Source organism: Scomber scombrus, chromosome 2, assembly GCF_963691925.1.
Source record: "Scomber scombrus chromosome 2, fScoSco1.1, whole genome shotgun sequence".
NCBI classification, from domain to species: domain Eukaryota; kingdom Metazoa; phylum Chordata; class Actinopteri; order Scombriformes; family Scombridae; genus Scomber; species Scomber scombrus.
Genome location: NC_084971.1, coordinates 31,638,078 through 31,659,706, shown reverse-complemented (window position 1 = coordinate 31,659,706; position 21,629 = coordinate 31,638,078). Strand labels below are relative to the sequence as shown.

The 21,629-nt window shown below is 41.3% G+C and overlaps 1 protein-coding gene across 1 annotated transcript in view; it reads left to right on the top strand.

Annotated features, from left to right (window-relative positions):
• Positions 1-21,629, top strand: part of LOC133997173 (voltage-dependent P/Q-type calcium channel subunit alpha-1A-like) — a gene marked incomplete at its 5' end in the record, with an annotated part of 72,882 nt that overhangs the window by 39,560 nt on the left and 11,693 nt on the right. Inside the window, 11 exon segments of the mRNA XM_062436718.1 lie at positions 1,089-1,154; positions 1,540-1,637; positions 2,455-2,605; positions 3,539-3,666; positions 4,361-4,457; positions 12,739-12,844; positions 13,244-13,351; positions 15,744-15,847; positions 18,459-18,580; positions 19,649-19,784; positions 21,269-21,382. Coding sequence (XP_062292702.1) covers positions 1,089-1,154; positions 1,540-1,637; positions 2,455-2,605; positions 3,539-3,666; positions 4,361-4,457; positions 12,739-12,844; positions 13,244-13,351; positions 15,744-15,847; positions 18,459-18,580; positions 19,649-19,784; positions 21,269-21,382 — 1,230 coding nt within the window.

The window sequence follows — 21,629 nt, the reverse complement described above, 5'->3', positions numbered from 1 at the left end:
ATCAAAAGACCACCAGGGGGCGACCGTTTTGGTGTCAAAAGGACTTCCGTCTCTATACAAGTCAATGGAGAATTCACCAACTTCTTACTTGATTTCGAACCTCAGTAAAAGTTTTCATAATGTGTTTATGGTCTCAATCGCTAGTTTAAAGCCTTCTTCAATGCAGTATGATGTTCATTTGTGAAATTTTGGCCTCCCTGATTTTATATTTGACGATAAAGCAGGGTATGCATTAGGGCGTGGCTACGTCGTGATTGACAGGTTGATTGGTTCACAGGTTCAGGAGGGCGCCTCATGCTCCTCCTGATGCCCATATAAGTAGAATCCGTGTTTTTATTTTTCCCGGCATCCACCTGAAATTTTCAAGATGGCGCTGCTCAGATCTGATACTATTCGCTTCGGATCAGCAGTCCACAAACCAATGGGTGACATCACGGATGTTACGTCCATTTCTTATATACAGTCTATGGTGCTTACTCAAGTCCCAAAAACTCATTATCAGAGCTGTTGCTGTGTGCAAACAGACTACTGCACCCGAGTCGTGCTTCAACATCAGTTTGGTCTGTAAATATTGAAACATCACAACAACCAGTGTCCTGAAATACTTCTGATCAACACACAATCATTTTTCATACAACAGTAACGGGTCATCAATAGTCTATTTTCATTAGCTGCCGAAATAGCTGCATAACACTACTGTTTATAGGATGTTAAATCTATTTTAAACAAGTTTTAGTCCAGCTTTTATTGAATTTAATCTTTCATTTTACTTTACTTTTTAATCAATTTGAACCTTGTTTTTACTCTAACTTTTAATAAACCATTTCTCTTTTCTCTCTTATCTTACTTATGTATTTAATTACTTCATTTATTTACTTATTTTATTGAAATTTTATCATTCTTATTTTCTCTTGCGTGCATTGGTCTCAATTTTTGTTTGTTTTTGTTTTTTATTCTTTATCTTGTCACTTGTTCTATCTCATTATCAGCTTGTCAATCAAGCACTTTGTGAAAGGTACTACTGTATATAAATGAAGTTTGATTGATTGATTGATTTAAATATTTCCTTTCCTACTCTGCTCTGGTAGGCTCTGCCATACGTGTGTCTGCTCATTGCCATGCTCTTCTTCATCTACGCCATCATTGGCATGCAGGTGAGTACTCCTCCTTTGTTCCAGGCTGACAACCCCTGAAGTTTGGATTTACACAGGAATTTGAATTTTCTCTGCACACATATGAACAACATACAAGTCTCTTTTACAATTTAACACATTTATTACAAAAGCAAATGAATAGACAAATCTGTGGAAGTTTAATCATTTAATACGCCTCTATATGGGCACCATTAGTTGCACGAAGCATTTCTAACTACATGTAAATTCCCTGTTAAAGGCTAGAATGTAATTTTTGTAAATTTCCTGTTAATTCTCATGGAAATGAATTTTGCAACCCTGTTTTGTAAGCTGTAGAATAAAATGATAATGATTTTTGTCTTTGTTATTTTTAATTTTTTTTTCTCCACTGCTTTTTGTGTTTTAGTTGTTTGGGAATCTGTCACTAGATGAGGAGAGAGAGAACGCCATCAACGAGCACAATAACTTCAGAACCTTCATCATGGCCCTAATGTTGCTGTTCAGGTACAGTCACGTTAACACAGAGAGAAGCCGGGGGTTATTTTATTGTAAATGAACCTTACCGCTAAAGGTTGTAAAATATTAGGAAGTAGGTTACAAACATATATACTACATACAGAATATATACTACTACTGTATATGATACTTTATGGGAGCTGAGTGTTCAGTATCTATGCATGTGTCCCAGCATTTTGATGAAAATGGCCTGCGGTACCATTGTGAAATAAATGTTGTGATTTAAACAGTTAGTTTCGAGTTTCTTAACCTTCGTGTCATCCTCCCGGGTCAAATTGACCCCGTCTGTTTTGACGGTTCCTTCTTTCCTCCCTTCCTTCCGTCTGTCCTTCCTCCCTCCTTCTCTCTTTCTTTCCTTCCTCCATCCCCTTTCTACCTTCCTTCCTTCCTTCCTTCCTTCCTTCTTTCCTTTCCTTTCCTTCCTTCCTTCCTTCCTTCCTCCCTCCCTCCTTTCCTTCCTCCCTTCCTTCCTTTCTTCCCTCCTTCATTCCTCCCTCCTTTCCTTCCTTCTGCCTTCATTCTTTCCTTCCTTCCTTCCCTCCTTCCCTCCTTCCTTTCTCCCTCCTTTCCTTCCTCCTTCCTCCCTCCTTTCCTTCCTTCTTCCTCCCTTCTTTCCTTCCTTCTTCCTCCCTTCCTTCCTTGACTCGAGGACAACAGGAGGGTTAAGTTCAGTTAATATATTTATGATTTATGCTCACGTTTCCAAAGCTATACCAAAGCATAGCTATGATATGATGAGAGTGCCTCTTTTTTATGGCTGTACACTCACTAACTTTCATGTGACTCTTTGTGTGCCCTCGTGCAGGAGCGCTACAGGTGAAGCGTGGCATGATATCATGTTATCGTGCCTGGGGGGTAAAGAATGCGACCCAGCTTCAGGGAACACAGAACCCGAGTGTGGCAGCACCTTTGCCTACACCTACTTTGTCTCCTTCATTTTCCTCTGCTCTTTCTTGGTGAGAAAAAAAAAACAACACACACAAAATGTCGCTTTAACCAATTAACTTCAATCAAAATGTGCATTTACTTGTAATTTTTATATTCCATCTAAATATGTCTCCTTACTAGAACATCTGCTGGTTAGTTGTTGCATTACATACAACTAAAATTGAAAATGAGTAACTCAAGTAATATCAAGTGTTTTTAATAATTCCTTATTTTTTCTTGTGACTTCTTAGTTTTTAGAGAATAGATGTATTATGAATTGCTGGATGGTGTTTAAAACATTTACTCTAACAAATAGAAATCTCTCTTACATCTTAATAGTTTAAAAAATACAGTGAGGAATGACTGATCTTGTCTCTTTCAAAATGTCCTGTCAGCACTTTTACAGTTTGTAGTCTGTAAGAAAAAAGGGTTTTGTGGCAGTAGGCAGCACCCCAATTGGCCACAGGGACAATATATGAACAATAACAAATTATTTACTATTCCTCTGAGCTCCATCTAACAATTTGTGTCCAAAGTGTAGAATTTAGTGGCATGTAGCAGAATAGACTGAGCAGAAATGGAATATAATGTTCATAAGTATGTTTTAATTAGTGTATAATCACATGAAAATAAGAATTGTTATGTTTTCGTTACTTTAGAATGAGCCTTTTATATCTACATAGGAAGTGCGCCCTCTTCCACAGAGGCCACCATGATGCACTGCCATGTTTCTACAGTAGCCCAGAACCCACAAACCAAACACTGGCTCATGAGAGGACCTTTTGCATTTTTCATGCTTCTCCTAAAAGCTTGGAAGAGGAGGGTCATTCATTTGGTTGCAATCTACAACCTCACCACTAGATGTCACTAAATCTCACACACTGGTCCTTTAAATCTGACATATTTTACCAGGCCTGTAATAAATCCGATCCCTCTTTTTGTTTTTCTGTGTCTTGGCTCAGATGCTCAATCTGTTTGTGGCCGTCATCATGGACAACTTTGAGTACCTGACCAGAGACTCTTCAATCCTGGGGCCGCATCACCTGGACGAGTATGTAAGGATATGGGCCGAGTACGACCCTGCTGCCTGGTGAGTGGCGCGCACACACACATACACACTGTAGAAATCAATAAAAATGTGAAAACACACATATAAAGCAGAGATTATATATATATACATACAGACATACAAGCTGGAATCTAGAAACAATGAAAGCACACGCTCTGCTAGTAGAATATGTAACAGAAAACGGAGGAAACTGAGCAAAAATAGACATGTCTCCACACTGTTTTGTCTCATACTGAATGTAAAATAACTCTTAACGCTTGACTTTCTCTCCCAAATCCCAAATCGGGGAAAGGACCGGTGTCGTGATATCGCCCACAAAGTGTAATAATGATGCAGGATCTGCGTCATGTGAAGATAAGATTAAAAAGTGGGACAGATAACGCTTGCCGGTCTAAGCGAGGAGTTATCTACTTTATTAAAAAAAATAAAAAATTCAAGCTGCAAAATTTTTGCAAAGTTGAGGTGAATGTAACACTCTCCTCCTCCTCCTCCTCCTCCTCCTCTTTTCCTGAGAGTATGCATGTGAGGAAGGTGTCTTACACCTCTTTCCCAGTGTAAATAAATGTTCTTTCTTCTTCTACCGTATCTTTATTTCCTTTTCATCTCGCAATTTTCATCTCTTCTTGTTTCTCTCTTGATTTCTTTCTCTCTCTCTCTTTCTGTGTGATCTGTGAGATTCTTCACCTAATCTCCCCTCCTTGTATTTTTCTTGCAGCGGGCGCATACATTATAAGGATATGTACAGTTTATTGCGAGTTATCTCCCCTCCCCTGGGCCTTGGCAAGAAATGCCCACATAGGGTGGCCTGCAAGGTTTGGACCAAACCCCTAAAGCACAAACTTAAACGCAACCTGCTCGCCTCTTAAGAGATTGGAATGAATGTCGCTCTTTATCACTTTTAAAACAAATTCTTTCCTACTTTAACTTTTTTATTGCATTTGGTTTGATTATTTTTGTTCGGGTTTGCATTATTCAGTTGTTTTAATCTCATATCACCATTGAATCATCTTTTTTTAGTGGTGGGGGGAGGGGGGGAGGGGTTTTGTTGTATATGCATTCTGACATGACAATGAGAATGTTTGGGACAATGCAGAAATGCACACACAAACACACACACACACACACTCTTGTACACACTCACTCACACACACCGATAGCGGTATGTGAAGCATGAAGTGGTGCACTGCACTCGCTATTGTCTTCTGACTGAACGCTGGGGAAATTACTCTGATGTTTCAGCGCTACTGTAAAAAAAAAAAAAAACTAGAGTCCAGACTCCATTTAGCCATTGTTTTTTATTTCTGCTTGCTGTCTAATTTTGCCTGGGCAGAAAATGGATGAGCAATGTGCATTGTTCTTGTTTGAGTTGGGGTTTTGGGGTTTAGGGCGAGGGAGGCGGGGTTAGTACAGAGACGTACACAATGAGGGCTTGGCCTGAATAGCATCATCACGCTTACCTTCAGAGCTGTTAGTCAAATCAGTGTTTTCCAGCCGTGTGACATCGAGGCTTTCGAGTCTGCAGGTTTGTAATTCAGGGTCACTTACGCAGCTGATTCCACAATTAAATCTAATCAGCTGCGGTTGGTTGTCATGACATTTGCAGTCATTTGTATCTCCATGGCACACGTCTGGACCACTGTGTTGAGAAGTCTATGAAATCTAATTTCAGATTTTAAAGCTGCTACGTGTAGAATTTGTGTATGATTATAGCATATTTTAAATGATTGAGAAGCTTTATCAATCCCAGTGCACCTGTATCTTTTTTCCACCAGATGGCACCAAAGTCACATTTTTATTTCTAATCCTACACATAGTGGCTTTAAATTTTTTAAGTAATCCAAAACAATTTTAGACCTGTTACATCCTCTATGTAAGGAAACACACAGCAGTGTAAAAAGGGTAATGCAAAGTTTGTTCCTCACACAGTAAAATGTGAAGTTAAATATGTGATGCCTCGCTTAAATATGCTGCATCGTGCTATGAAAACGAGCAAATTAAGTATTTTTTCCCCTTGTTTATATAAAATTAAGCAACATCTTCAAAATGAGAGTTCTTTCATCCCTTTTAACCTATATGGATCACACCAAAAAAAATCAGTTTTAAAAGGTTTAGTATAGGGAAAATGCATATTCTTCCTATTTACAGTAATAACTACAGTCCCAGTCTTCTACTTCCCTTGTATGAATGATTTCTTAATAACTTCACCGGTCCCAATGAAGATGATTTACGCATGGTTGCATACCCCAGCTGCTTGTGTTTGTTGTTGGCACACCTGAAGTGGAGAGTGTAACAGGCCTATTCACTGTTAAGTAAGAAGTTTAAAATATGGCCAAACCCGCTCTGTTTGTGGCTCTGGTTTATGGGGAAAGAAGGAAAAAAAGGGGCAGGGTGTGTGTGTGGTTTGGGGCAGGGACTCTGGAAATATAAAGGTCTTGTCTCCACCAAGTGCCTCTTCAACTGCCTGTGCTGAGACGCTTGTGGTCAGTACATCTGCTGCTGGTGCCTTTTGGCTTAGACTTGTAATATTGTTTAAAGGGTTAGGTCACACAAATCACAGCAAAACATAACCAGAGTTGTATCTCGTTATATAGATGGTTTTAGTTTTATGTAAAGAGATTTCAAAAATAACAGTCTTTGAGATTTCTGCCTTAACTTTGCTTTTTAGACATTAGTTTTGGTAAATGGCTGCTTTTATAGTGTGTAGGGCTTTTTAAAAGTGCTTTACAGTTTGCCTCTCATTCCTTCATTCACACACACATACATACACTCACTCACTCTGATGGCAGTGAACTACAACACAACGAGATGGTCTGAACTTCTGCAGCAATTTGGGGTTCAGTTCCTTACCGAAAGACACTTCAATATGTGGACAGGGGCAGCTGAGGATTGAACCTCCAACAGTTATCCTCCTGACCCCTTCCCAAAAAAGTTTTCCATTTACTATGAACATGGTCTTTTAACTTGAAGGTCTACTATTTATCCAGAGTAACAGAAAGACTGTTGCTGTTGAGTGTTTAAAATATTATTTTTACCAAAGTAAAAGTACAAAAAATATCATGAAAAATGTACTTTAAATATTCCAAATGGAAAGTATATTTATGTATTTATGTTTAGTATATTATGCACATTTATTCCTTCAAGGATGTTGCATTATTATATTAATAGATTACTATTACCGATGGGTTAATGCAGCATTTAAATGTTGTAGACAGCTGATCTCTGCTCTGCAAAGATCAGATAAATGTTGTAGAGTAAAAGTATAAAGTGGCATGAGATTAAGCACTGTATTTGAGTAAATGTACTTCCATTTTATTGGGTTTGGCAGCAGAGATCTCAGAAACGAACCTCAGCACATGAAACCCAGATTACCTGAATTCACATACTATCACTGGAGATATATGAGAAAATATTGGTATGTTTCATTTGTGATTTTGGGTGAACTGACCCTTTAAAAAAAAAACAACCCTGACTGTTTTCTTTGACGTAATGGATGGCTCCCCACAAACATCTGAAGGGACAGCTGTGAGCAGAGGCTCCTGGTGGACACGCAGCCTCAGTAACGGACTGCATTGACTTGTCATTGTGACTCACTCCGACCTCTGCAGCGGTGCTTTTCTTTGCCTGCTAGAAGCCCCGCTGCGAGTTCTATCCGAGCGGCGAAAGAGGGCAAAGACCAAAAAAAAAAATCCCTAAATCCCCTTTTCACCTCGCATAGAACGGTATCTCAACAACAACTAACTAAACTAAATGATAACACCTCCTCCTCCCTCAACCTTCCTCTCCTTCCCAAACCTTTCTCCTTTCCCTCCCTCTCTTTTCCTCCCACTTACTTGACAATATATACCAGACTATAGAACACTCCCCCTCGTTCTCTTTTGCTCTCTCTCTCTCTCTTTCTCTCACCACAGCAAACCACATATCCACAGCGATCAAAACAATAACCTCTGTGTATTTGTTTCCCCCCCCTTCCCTCCTCTTCCTTTCCTTTGTCGGTTTCTTTCTTTTGTCTCCTCATGTCTCCTCTTCCCCCAACACACCTGTGTGTGTGTCTCAATCCCCTCCCTAAACCCCCCTCGTACTCCTTCTCCCTAACCCCCCCTCATTGTTTTGATTTCTTTCGTTTTCACGTCGTCCGTCTTCGTTTGTTCTGTCTGTCGTGTGTGTGTGTGTGTGTGTGTGTGTGTATGTTGGCGTGTGTGTGTTTGAATGCATGTGTGTGTGTGTGTGTGTGTGTGTTTTGTGGCCACTCCAGCGGCCGGATCAGTTACACATCAGATGCTAAGACACATGTGTCCGCCGCTAGGCCTCGGGAAGAGGTGTCCCGCCCGGGTCGCCTATAAGGTAGACTCGCCCCCCACCTTACCCCTCCACCCCCCTCAACCACCACCCCACCCTCCTTCCCCACCCTCCTTTCATTCCTCTCTTCCCTCCCTATCCTACCCACCTCCGTCTTTACACCTCCCCATCGCTGGGGAGGAGAAACCTCTTCTCTCTCATCTGCTGAAAACCCCCCCCTTTCCCATCCTCTACCTCCTTCCCTCCTCCCTTCTCTTCCTCCATCCCTCCCTCCTCCCAGCGGTGTTCTCCTCATTGTCTGTTAGTGGTGGTTGTGGTGGTGGTGAGCGCTGTCCTCTCTTCTCTCTCTCCGACCGCGGGGATGGAGGGATGGGCTTTTGTCGTGCAGTGAAGTGAAGTGATAGTGGAGTGATAGTCAGTCCTCTTTCTATTATTTCCTCCCGTCAGGCCGCAGGAGTAAAGGAACGGAGGAGGCTTTGCCTGTCCTTCTGCAACCTGCACGGACGCACGCACGCACGCACACCCACACATTTTAACTACAATCCAGATGTAGAAACAGATCTAAAGCATAGATCTCTTGAGATATTTTTCTTTAATTACAACCCAGCAAACTCCAGCATGAGCTGCCCAATACTCTATTGTCACTATAGCCTGTTTTGTTTAACTGTTGTTGCTCATATTTACAATAAAGAACAACTTTATAGTAAAAAAAAAAGTTAATTATATATGTCATGATGTGTTACAGGCATAATTATTTTAAAAATGAGATCCTGTATATGATTCATAGGTGTCCAATTCACCTCAGGATTTATTGTGGAATCTTAATTATATTCTCCATAACCATTTAAATGGGAATATGTTCACCGAATGATGAAATGCACATCTTACAAGAGCCATTGCTATTGCTATACAGTACACAATGTTATTGAATACACAAGACAACATTTAAGCTCTGGAAATGTAGTAAGTTTATTCTAAATAATATTGACACAGTGCGACAATTTGCTTACGATGCGGGTACAGAAGGACCGGCAAGGGTGTCTGTCTTCAGTCCTCTGCGTCTCTTATTCCTGTGGATGGTACAATAGTGCTCACATCTACATTACCACACACAAACACGCTGTCCACATACTACACAAGAAATGAGTAGGAGAAGTTCTGGCACTTGGATTTTTCTTTTTTTTGTCTTTTTTCAAGATGCTTTTTTTCGATACCCAAGGAAACTTGAGAGTCTTTGGCTTCTCTTTGAAACTCAGACCACCAGGGTAAAGATTTGGGTTGAGCATTTCAGCAATCGCTGTCTCTTTGTATCGTTGTCCACGCTTTCTCTCCACATCAGTAGTGTCCTCCTCTTATCTCTACTCTTCCTCTTTCTTATTGACATCCAGATTCATTAAAGTGATCTGGTGGCTCGATGCTTCAGCCACGAGCTGCTGATCAAGTTAGAGGTGAAAATCTAGCCAGTTGGCCTGTATGCATAACACCGTGGCCCTGAAATTACCTCAACTAATGGGTATAATGCTAATATAATTACAGAAGGTAGCAATGTAATGAGTGGGCTAGCCTCTTATATATAGTTTATACCTTCCTTCTGTACCTTCTGTAATTTTATGTTGAAGGAATTTGATGGTAAATCGCCTCCCGTTATTTGCTTAACTTATTTTGACAGAACCTGTACAATGTTAGAATGTATTCTCAAAGGCTAGACGCTTCATGCAAAGCCTCTACTAGAAGTGTAGAAGTGCTTTTTATACTCACAGTACTTCATATACAGTAAAATCAAAAAATAAATAAAACTAAGTCAAAATCTAGTATATGGCTGGACTGTGTATGGGTTATGGGTTAGGGTTGCGTACTTGCTAGTTCGGACTTGGCAAGTTTGACTCAGGAGTACAAACTTCCAACCTCATCACTCAGTCAGTCAGTCAGTGATGGACAGGCATTCGCATTTACAGGGCTGGTCCCTGCAGTCCAGCCAAAAAATGAAAACACTTACTATACTACAAACCTTATTATCAATAATCCAAATTCTTCACTGTGCTAAACCTTAATGAATCTGGTTGCCCTCTCTCTTTTTGCCTGTCACTCTTTCTCCTTTTCAGCCTCTTTTGCTCTCCTCTGTCTTCCCCCTATGTTTCTTTTTTTCTCGTTTTTGTTGTTCTGTCTTTTTCCTATAGGGGAAATATGTCTACTTTCTCTCTCTTTCTCCCTGTCTGTCATTCTTCTGTCTTTCTATCTTCACATCCACTTGTCTGTCAGCAATCAGCGCTCATCTTCATACCTTCATTGTATTCCTCTCCATTTGTCCATTGGAGCCCGTTCTGTCTCTATCTTCTCTCTTCTTTGATCCTCGTTCTTCTTTTTCTCCAGTATGTCAACTTGTCTTGGCAGTGGCCCCCATCACATTCTTCAGCCATCAAAGACTTCCAGTATTCATTGATAACAAATTCACAGAAGATGTCCATTACAGGACCTTTTGAAATCAGGAAGTGAACATGGTTGTTTTGTCAGAATAGAGAAGGGAACGTTAGACATCTCGAACCTTTGGTTTCTTGACATTGATCACTCCAAATGGCGAAGAAAAGTTTTCGAACTTCCCTTTTAGCGGACATTAGGCCTCACACTTGTCGAAAAAGTAGGTTTGATAACAGTGAATTGCTATAACAGCTTGTTTTTTGAACTTGACCTCTTCACAGTGAACTTATGTCAGTGTCGTTTCTAGTCCTCGTCTTTTTCTCTCGTCTTGTTCTGTAATTTTCAGCCTCCTTAATCTCTTCTCTTACCTTTCTACACACACACACACACTCAGACTCACACAAACAGACACACACACACCCACTTACTTTCTCTCTCTATTTCTTCCAGTTGAACCATGTCCTCTTGGTTCTTCTTTTGCTCTTTCAGTGTTATCACGATCCTCCTCTCCCTCCTCATTCTCGCCCTCCCCTTTTTATCTGTAACCACATCTCATAACCAAGCTTAGAGTCACCTAGTTTAACTCAACTAACCGCTGTCCCCACCATGTGTCCCCTTGGTAGAGCCCCTTCCCGTTACCCTACAGTACCACTACTACAGTCTGGTTGGTCCAAAACAAAAAAAAAACTGAACGAACATCAATCATCTCTTTTTGATCTTCTCTATGATTTTTTCTTCTTTCAGGGAATGCCACAACTCTAATCCTCTCTAACTCTTACACCCCCTTAAGACACTGCACCCGTTTGGCATTGAGAGAGATCTTGACTTGCTATGAGATATAATTATCACTGTCCAATTTGACTTTCCTCAATGAATTTTAGAGAGTGAACAAAAAAAATAAGAAAAGAAAAGAATCTATCAGGATCAATCCAGTTGGATTGAGGATACTCTCTTTGCGCGGATGCACGGCCGCTTGTATTGTGAAAGTGGGTTTTGAGGGAAGTTGTGGGGGGGTAGTGAGCTGGGTAGGTTTGAAGAGTTGGGGGTTAGATAATGGTAGTGAAGTAAAGGCATGTTGCATGCTCTGTGTGTCCGGGTTTGTGGGATTTTTTCTTGGGGGTGTTGTGTGGTGTTGCATGCAATCCTTGCACTCTCTGTCGCATGGCTATGGGCGACATCGAGACTGCCTGCTGCCTGCCGAGCGATGTGGATGTTGGCCGATGCCCTTCGCCTGCCGCACACTTGGCTTTGGGCATGCCCGACACTCGCACACACTCAGGATTACACGAGCACGTACACAAACCCACCGCCATCGTACTATCGTGCTTGCCATCGTGAGTGCCCAACGCTCATGTTCGTAGGTAAATCTGATGGATGTCAACTGGTACGGATAGAAACGGCAAGCCGCCCCTGCTGGCCCAGCTTGTTTCGTTCTATCCACGGGTGTCTCCATTGGTTTTACCTGGTATAGACATGTAAAGACAGGGAACCTCCTTACTGGTAGGGGGAGCTCTATAGAAGATGCCTCAGTTGAACAAAACAACAGCTGTCTCCTGAAAAATAGCAGAATTACACCAGTGATACTGTTATTGTTCTCCAGTCAACCTAGTTTGTCTCCAAAGGACTCCAATTAAGCGCCCTTAATTGCAGTCTGTGCAAATAATTGTGTGTTAGCGGGTGGGGAGGGAAGCTGGTATCAGAGGGGGGAGGGGGGTTGGTGTATGTGTACTGTTACGTGTACGTAACAACATAGATGTGTAAATGCACCACTGCATTCACACATTTAGGGAACATGGGCACAGGTTGGGTCGGAGGCCATTTTGGCTCCGATTGTTCTTCCTTGTGGTTCTCGGCTCTCACAGTTGCTTAGCAGCAGATGGCCCTCATTGGATAGCTGTGCTGTTTTGTTGAGTATCACTGGAATATCAGGAGACGCAGGAACTCACCTGTTCAATTCCCTTTCTTCAAGCAAATGCTCTTGCATTTGTAAATGCATGCACTAATAAAATCAGACTTAACATACAAATGCTTAGCAGTCCTTCAATTAAGCACATGTTCATCAGAGGACTTTTAAAACTCTCCTAAAATAGTGCCAGCTGTTTAAATCCACTAACTTCACTTATCAGGCTAAACTGATCAGATACGTATCTCAGGGTGTTCTATTGGCACATTATCATCCTTGATTTAAATCTAATCTGTCTCAGGGAATGTTATGGATAGCTGGACGATCACAGTCCGTCTCTAATTGGCTGTTGTCTATGGAGCTCTCTCAACCCTGACCCCAACCCCTCACCCTCTCCCCTCCCTGGAGGTTCAGGCACACCACCCTTTAGCAAGGACACATCCCTTTCTCATCTTGTCATCCTGACTGGCTCTCCACAGAGGCTGCTGCGAATGGATCTGCCGGTTGCAGACGACAACACGGTACATTTTAACTCCACCCTCATGGCGCTGATCAGGACAGCACTGGATATAAAGATTGCCAAGGGTACGGCTCTAAAGTATTATCATCCCTTTACACTATATGATCATTACAGTTAATTTCCTGGGTAATATATTGGTATGCCTTCTCTCCTGTCAATATATGTTTTTCCGCAACAATATTATTATATTATATTATTGTAGCAAATGCGACTAATCTCATAATTGCAAACTATGACACTAACAAATTACTTTTTGTTCTGGGTGAATGTGTACACGTGTGAATGGCTAAATATGTTTCTTTGGGGATTTTGTACTACTGTGACTCCCTTTTGGTCTGTACCTTCTTTGCCTTGTGTTCGTGTGTGTGAAATGTTCGCCAATGTATGGATTTATGCACGTGTGGTGTATGTGTGTATACGAATGTTTGATGTGTGTGTGCACTCTGGGTTGCGGGGCTACCCAGGTGGTGCAGACAAGCACCAAATGGATGCAGAGCTGAGAAAGGAGATGATGGCGATTTGGCCAAACTTATCGCAGAAGACACTGGACTTGCTGGTCACACCGCATAAGGGTAAGTTGCAGGAAAACAAGGCATAGTGGTGTGCGTGTGTCCGATCACCAACTCACCAAGAGGACAGCTTCTGCCAGCCAGTGTCATTCACAGCTTTGCATCTCCTGATCAGGCCACTATAACATTAACACATACCTCTACACATACTAACTCACTAATTTAGATTATGTGCAAACAATTGTCCTTTGAGAGCAAAATATGTCAGCAACTACCAGCCAGATTGTTGAAAGTTGGAATTAATTTATAATGGTTTTGGTGACTTTCTCATAATGTCCTTTTGATCAACACTTTCATCAGTGACAACATATGTTAACAACCAGCAAACCACCAGATTTCCTTGATACTGACACTCAATATTCTTGGTCTAAAAAATCTTCTGTAGCGTCACCATCAAGCCAACATTTTTAACTTCTCATTTGCAGTGTTCCTAAGAGGGATATCTTTTTTAAACTTAAATAACCCTATATATGCTGTGGAATAGTTGTCATCGCGAACATCAGTGACTCCAGATATATCTTCCTCTGTGACTCATGGAGGTGCACCTATTTCTTTTCACCCACCAGGGGGAGTTAATTGCTACCAATCAACTATGTAATTCCCTCACCCAACCAGTAGGAGTCACTACTATATCAACAACGATCCCTCACTGGCACCACTAGTGATAATTTAACCTAGGTCTCTGTCACGTTGCGGCCGGTAATGCAAACTTGTGTACCCTTCTAGCCTAGCTTTACCAAAACTTGGGAGGGATTATGCATTGCACTGAACTGCACATGTATTGTATGCACATTAGCAGAGTCGTGTACACAGACACATACATCACATCAGGATGCACACAGAAGCGCACACGAGCACTACTAAACTCTCCACCCATTTAGTCAGTCCTGGTATCAGGGGGTGCCTGCTATAGAAGATCCTCTATAGAAGTCTTTTCACTACAGGAGTAATACAGCAGCAAGTAAACTAGTCAAATAGATCTAGGCTAGTAAGTTAGAGATATGAATGAATGAATGAATGATCATGTTAAAATTAATTAATGATTTAATGGTTAACAAAATAGAAAGTAGGAGGTAGAATGATGCATGTTTTGCAACAATATCCAGCTGGTTGCCTGTTATAAGCATGTCAGCTAATGAGATTTAAGATATGTATTGTCATGTCTTATTGCCTTGTTATATGATAAAAGGTATAAGATCTTATCTTATTACATGCTATTGCATGTTTTAATGCTGCGGGACTTGCAGCCATGCCACTTTGAAAAGGGCACCACTTATTTGAGAAGATTTAGCTCCACAGCGACGATATTGGACAACAAAAACAAAGCTCAATATTTTTCTGATTTTAAATGTTTATGTGTTTCCATCCAAACTCTGGGGATACATATCTGGAGTTTTTAGAAAAAATTGAGCTCCTGTTTTTCAGGCACGATACGACTGAGGTGTCCATATTTTAGTGAGGTGGCTACCTAGTCCTCAGCCTTAATGTTACGATTAAACATTATGTAGACTTAAGGTTTGATAAAGTTAGATGATAGTTGAATGATAAAGGTATGATCATTGATTCGTAGCAAGTACAGCATCTGCCTGTGAAAAGACTACCGGCTTTGTTGTGTTAATAATTTATTTAATTGTACAGTGTTGTTAAATTGTGTTTCTTTTTTGCACCGGAGTGAGCTCAGCTGTTTCAATTGAGGCTTCACAGGGAATATTTAGACAGTGGTCATCAATGTTCCTTCAAGACGAAAGAGAAAATACTGTATTTCTGTTTTTTAATAGTGTTTAATAGTAACCTCATAACAGCCCCCAAATTTGGCAATTTCCATATTTTCTTTTAGGTAAATTACAAATCTGCATACCAAACTTAATAGTGATTAATAACACATAATCAGCAAACTAACATTGTCAATGCTGTATAAAAAAAATCTATTAGCCAATGAGAATGAGGTTTTGTGATTGCCACAAGCATGAAAGTAAGCATGTTTGCATGCATGTTATAATAAAACCTCCAGCAAAACGTTTAAAGGTACAGGAAAGGGTAATTGTGTGTAAGATGGAGTCTTTGAGAAAGGGATTCCTATTTTGCTTTTTGCACATGATCCTTAGGGATCACTGACTAAATATTCTCTGACTGAACTCTTTCATCTAAAGTGGGAAACAACTGAACCCACCTAATCAAGAGCTGAACACTCAGTTTAAATTCTTGACTCAGGAGCTCAGGTCTGTCTCCGCATGGATGGAAATGAAACAGAATCTTCCCAGCTCCTGGTGTTATTGTGCATGTGATTGTGTCAGTGGTTTTTGGTTTGTTGTCCCCCACTCCCATCTCCCCCCCACGGCTCAGGGTCCCATCTCGCTCGGGTCTAATCTTGCAGGGTAACTTGTCATTTTCTCAGCAGCCACAGACTTGACGGTGGGCAAAATCTACGCCGCCATGATGATCATGGAATACTACCGGCAGAGCAAGACGAAAAGGCTGCAGGCCCTGCGAGAGGAACAGGTAGACTCCATTCCAGAGATATTGCCGAACCCGGAAAGACCATATTTCCTACCCCTCCCACTTTTTACTTCCTCTCCCTTCCTGGCCCTCTTTCTTGATACCACCTCTACCAGCCCATGGACTGAATTGTGCATTTATCCTCCCAAATATGGATTTAAAAGCATAAGAACCATGTCTTATACATTTAAATCCTGTATGGACTCCCAGCTACAATCCAAACACCTTCTTCCTAAGGTTTTATTTTAATGACCCCATCCCCTCCTTCCCTAAATCCTACCTCCCTCTCAACCTGTGCTGTACCCTTTATAAGCATGCTACCTTCAAATCAACGTCCTTTCTCTAGCACCTTGTTGTTTCCTTGGCCAGCCGCCTTCCTTTTCCCGTGCCTGCCGACAAAGTTACCCAGCTGTTTTACTTTCTCCAACTAGCAACCAATCTTTGCCTTCCTTACTGCTTCAAATTTTCCTTATCTTCTCACCATGGGCTGTTTTATCTTGGTGAGGAGAATTAGGAGTTATGAAGGTTTACCGAATTACAACTACTGTATGTTCTTTGTTGTTGATGATGTTCTGAACAACGATGATGATACCACATGGCCTTACTTTTTGCTCCCTGTCAGTGCTCTTCCCCTCCTGTCGATGAATGCCTCTGAGATGCACTCGCTTCCTCTGTCTCTGTATTTTCAGTCCACATACTGGACATGTGGAAACATCTCTCCAGTCACGTAATGCTTTCCGTTTGCTCCTGCGATATCGTAACATAATTTGAATCATTACAACCAACAACAACTCCAAATCTCATGTACTGGGGGCGCAACTTCGTCCATGTTGGTTCCTCAATCAGAACGTGTTTCCTGAGACGTAAGTTTGCAGAGTAGAGAAATGCATTTGTGAATGGAGAGTATGTTAGTCTTCTTTTTGACATTACCCCTGTAAATACAGTATGCACTGTTATGTTCCTGAATGCAACCATCCCATTGGACTGAATGGAAAGGTCCATACAGGCTTTCGCAACATCAGCAGTGCACAAGGACTTTAATCAGTCTGTGTGTCTGTCTGTGTGTTCTCCCGTCTCTTATCACTGTATATGCATCATGTCAAGTGGTTGTCTCAACTGTCTTCAGCGTTTGTTGATGTCTTATTGTATGAATGTCGTTTTTTGGTGTTTTCCTCTTTGTCTACTGTCTTTCATTCTCCCGTTTACTCCCTCCATTTTGGAGTCATTTGTAGTCCATCGTTTCGGTCTTTCATGTCGTCTCTGTCATTCTGATGCTCTCCGATTTATTCCTTCAGGTAGAGAGATGGGACCTTGACTTATCAAGCTCTCCCGATTTGGTCAATCCAGGTCGATTGTCACCATGTTTCTCTAACCAAGACCATTCTCTCCGATCTATATGTTCATGAATCTGTCTGTCTGCTGTGGCAGTAGGTGGGATGTTGAGTGGAGGTTCCTGTGACCAGTGGCTTTGTATGTTATCAGCTCAACCATTCGTTGATACATATGCCACTGCTGCAATATTATTAAAATCAGTGTGTAGTTTCAGTCTTCACCATAATATATCTAAATGTTTATAGCATCAATGCTCCACATGTCTGTCCAGAGACAAACTTGAGTCATTTCTTTCCTCAGCACAGGAAACAGTGATAATTGGGCAGGATTTGACAAACTTCTGACAGGCAATAAAACATTTTAAGATAATTATAAGTAATGCACCTGTGCTGGTACCCATTGTTACATATGGCATATATGGTTACTGATCGCATCAGACAAATTACTTACTTATATAACCATTTAAAAGATTAGTTTGATAGTACATCTGTGTAAGTGTTATGCGATTAGTTTCTATAATTTACATTTAGCAAAAAGTTAGCCTATTGTCCAGAAGAGACTATTTTGTGTCTGAGGAGGTGTGGTCATGTATCTGTGTCTGAACATGCCTCGATTCATCCCACACTCATTTAGCATTCAGCCTTTAATGTCCAGGCTGTGGATGACACATTCAGTAGCAGTCATAAGCAAACTATCTCTGAGAGGACTCCACTATCCAGGATCCCCAGCAGACTGACCTCTGGCTTGTCTGATAGAAGCAGAAGTTTCTTATTACTACAACTGGTTCAGGATCAAATGTCCACTTCCCACTAAATGGCATATTACTCAAAAATTTTGGCTCACACAGATTGTCAAAAGATGATTTTTGAGTAAAATGTCTCTTTAATGATGTGTTTCATGAGTATGGTGATCTGGTCCAAGACCTGTGATTCAAGAGCAATCTTATCTCAAATGCCTAAGGTAGAAGTTCCCCTGTGACACAGATCTGAGATCAGCCTTCCCTCCCTGAACATTAAGCCAAACTGATGTGAAGGAAGCGGTCAAAGCATTTTAAAGTTGGAAGAGCTACATTGCTCATTTTAGAAGGTAGTTCAGGGTTGGTAGTAGATCCCAGATCAGTCGTCTTGCAGGGAACTTTACCTTGGATACCCACAGCCATGTGCTTGCCAATGGCGCCCCCGTGTGGGTGCATGATGCGAGTGCATCCTGTGTTTGTGTCCTGTGTCTGCCCCCTGAGTGTGCCTGATGCCAGCCTGCAGGCCATGTCGTGTATCTCACACAGAACCGAACGCCATTAATGTTTCAGCGCATGGAGCCGCCCTCAGAGGGAGGGGGCACGGATGGCCAGGGGGGGCAGGGCCTGAATGGCCTCCCCAGCACCCAGCCGGACAACGTCAACAGCATGTGAGTAGACCAGGGTGGGATAATAACCTGTGTGTGAGGCATGGAAACACATGAATGCATAAAGGACACTTATATCTATACAGTATATGCAGGATTCAGACAGACTGTGCATCAGGGTGGATCAAGGACATGAAATATTAAATGTCATGTATTGTTCCTGCAAAGTATATAAGTTTCCACTGAGACCGGTTAATCCTCCACACCTCAGCTGCAGAATTTAATATGATTTTAGATGCAGTTTGTAGATGCAGTCTGCAACATTTTCAAATATCTCAGGTTGAATGTTTAGCGGTTTTCTTCTGAAAGTCCACAATACCTCTCTTGCTTAGTCAAAACAAAGCAAACCCCTCATTGGAAATTATCTACAGAGTTTGACAAAGGTTACACTGACAAAAAAAGGTCACAGGAAAACAAACATTAAAAGAAAAGTCAGCTGTGAGTAATGACTTGAATTATAGGCTCAAATCTGAATGACAAGTTCAATGAACTGGTACAATGGTGTGTATGATGCTCCCAACCAACATACAGACCAGCCTCGTTTTTTAGCTTCAGGTTTCTTTGACCATGTTTTTTAGAGGTGTTTTTGGTCTTGGTGGAATGTGTGTGTTTTTCTGTTGTCCATTTCGGAAGTCTAAACATTGTGTAACTATCAGTATTATGGGCATAAGTTCTGTTTAACTGGTTTGAAAGACTGTATTTCAATGTATAAGATAGTGCATAAGTATCTGTGTGTTACTATTTGTAATCCCATGGTCTCTTTTCTTTCTTGGTTAACCAAAAGAAAAATGTTTCTAGTATAGTCTCATAATGTAAAGCTTAATTGTTTTGGGTGATATAACAAGCTATTTACTGCCTTACTGTTAATAGTTTTCATAAATATGAATTCATCTTTAAGAAGTACAAGAAATCCTTTGGAGAGTTAAATGAAATTACAATAGAAACTATTTCATACATTTAAATGAGCAATGTTTTGATTTGTCAAAGATGCCCTCTGGCTTCTAAGTAGAAAAGCATTTTAAGGACTGCTATAATTAGTAATACCCTGGCGTGTGTCTGTGTGGGTACCAGACCTCCCGAAGGTGGCATGACTGACAGCCAGTCGTGGGTGACGACCAAAGCCCAGGAGATGTTCCAAAACACGGGTAACTGGAGCCCCGACAGACCCTACCCTGACGATCTCCACGACAACCGGCACAACCCACAGGTATGATGAGCACAAACACACACGTCGTCACCTTGGTAGCGCACCAGTTCAAGCCCAACTACCCGACTACCCAACATGCTGGTTACTTTATGTTCAGGTGACGGTAGATGTGCACAATCAATCATCAATGAAGGTTTCAGCGAGTATTCGGTTAGCAAATAATATAAAAGATGCAGGTGGGAAACAGTGCTCAGGTTTCCTGCTGTTGCAATATTTATATATTCAAAACATCTTTAAAGCATCTAAGTGGTTTAAAGATAAGTCACTAAGTGTAAAGAAACTCCCCCTTGATTTTCTGTGCTTCCTCAGGTAAGTGGTCTAATTAAAATTATCTTTTCTGATTGATACCTAACCTCTAAAATGGTTGGATCGGCATTTCGTGGTTAGACCCCAATCCAGATTCTGGCCTCTGATTTGAAGTGAACTAATGAGTCAGTTTGAGTGTTTTCGAGTGTCCTCTTGGGAATTAACGAGTCAGAAATTCACTCCATCATTCCCTGACACCGAGTTGTGAGCCACCTCCATTAAACTGGAAGAAGTTGAAAGAAGCAATCCTTTCTGTATCTGAAGTGCTCGGATGTTGCCGCTGCCAGCGGACAAGACTGTAGTGTCACTCTCTTCTTTGATCTCTTTTCTTTTATCAAACGTCCCTCTATCTGTTTTTGCTCTTTCTTTATCTACCTCCTCCAAGTCCACACCTCCTGTACTTTCCTTGTCTTATATCATCTTTCCTGTTCCTTGATCCTCTTCTGATCCTGATCCGTCTGTTCCTTCTCCATCCTCCTCTCCTCTGAAGTCAATGGCTTGGAGTTGGTAGATGTGTTTTGTGATGTACACCTTTTCCTCCTCACTGCCTCTTACTTTCGCTTGTCTGTTGGGACGTCTCTACTCTCCAGCCCATCATCTCTGTCTCCAAACCTATGACTAACATGTAAAGGTGTAAATGGATTTGGAAAGTCTTTGGAAGTTAGAGCTGATATTTGAAAATGAGTTGAATTTGAGTTATTTCTAATTTTTGGATCTTTTGATGGCAGTTTGTAGCTAGAAAGAAAACAATGTGTCTAAAGACGTTTTTAGCAGGTTTTAGTCTTGTGGATAAGCTTTTAAAGGCCCAATTCAGAACATAATTACAAGTAATGAAGAGTAGCCAACCTACACACTGTAACAATAGAGAGTCTTAGGCAATGCCATCTCAAATCTAAGAGAACATTTTAAAAAAAAACATTTAAAGTTGGTTGCAACAGTTAATTTATGCATCAATTTTGCATCAATTAAGACCAACTTGTAGTTATATATGCCTGAAATTGAAAAAGAAACCGAAATTCTTGATCAATCTTTTGACTTTTATTTCATACCACCCCCACCCCCCCCCCCCCTCCCACCTCCGCTAGCTCCTACCTCAATCAGTTGATGACCCCTCCGCCTGCCAGAGTCCCCTCTCTCAGCAGACAGTGGTCACGCCCCCCTCTCGTTGTGTTTTACAGACGGTAGAGATGAGGGAGATGGGGCGGGACGGGTACTCCGACACTGAGCCCTATCACCCAATGGATGGGCATGGGCGGACCCTCTCCATGCCCCGCCTCTCGGCAGACAACCAAGTGAGCACCTTCATCCCACCATCATCACTATCATCACCACCACTATCATCATCATCTGTCCATTATTATACCTGTTAGCGGTGAGGCCAGTTGAAGTGAATTTTAAAAAGTCTTTCCTTGCATCCTTAAAAAGATAAGATGAGTCTGAAATGATACAAATACAAATCTATTGGCTTGTCTTTTGGCATTTTTACCTCACAAAAAAAATCCAATTAGAAACATTATTTCTGTATTTCTCTCTTTAATA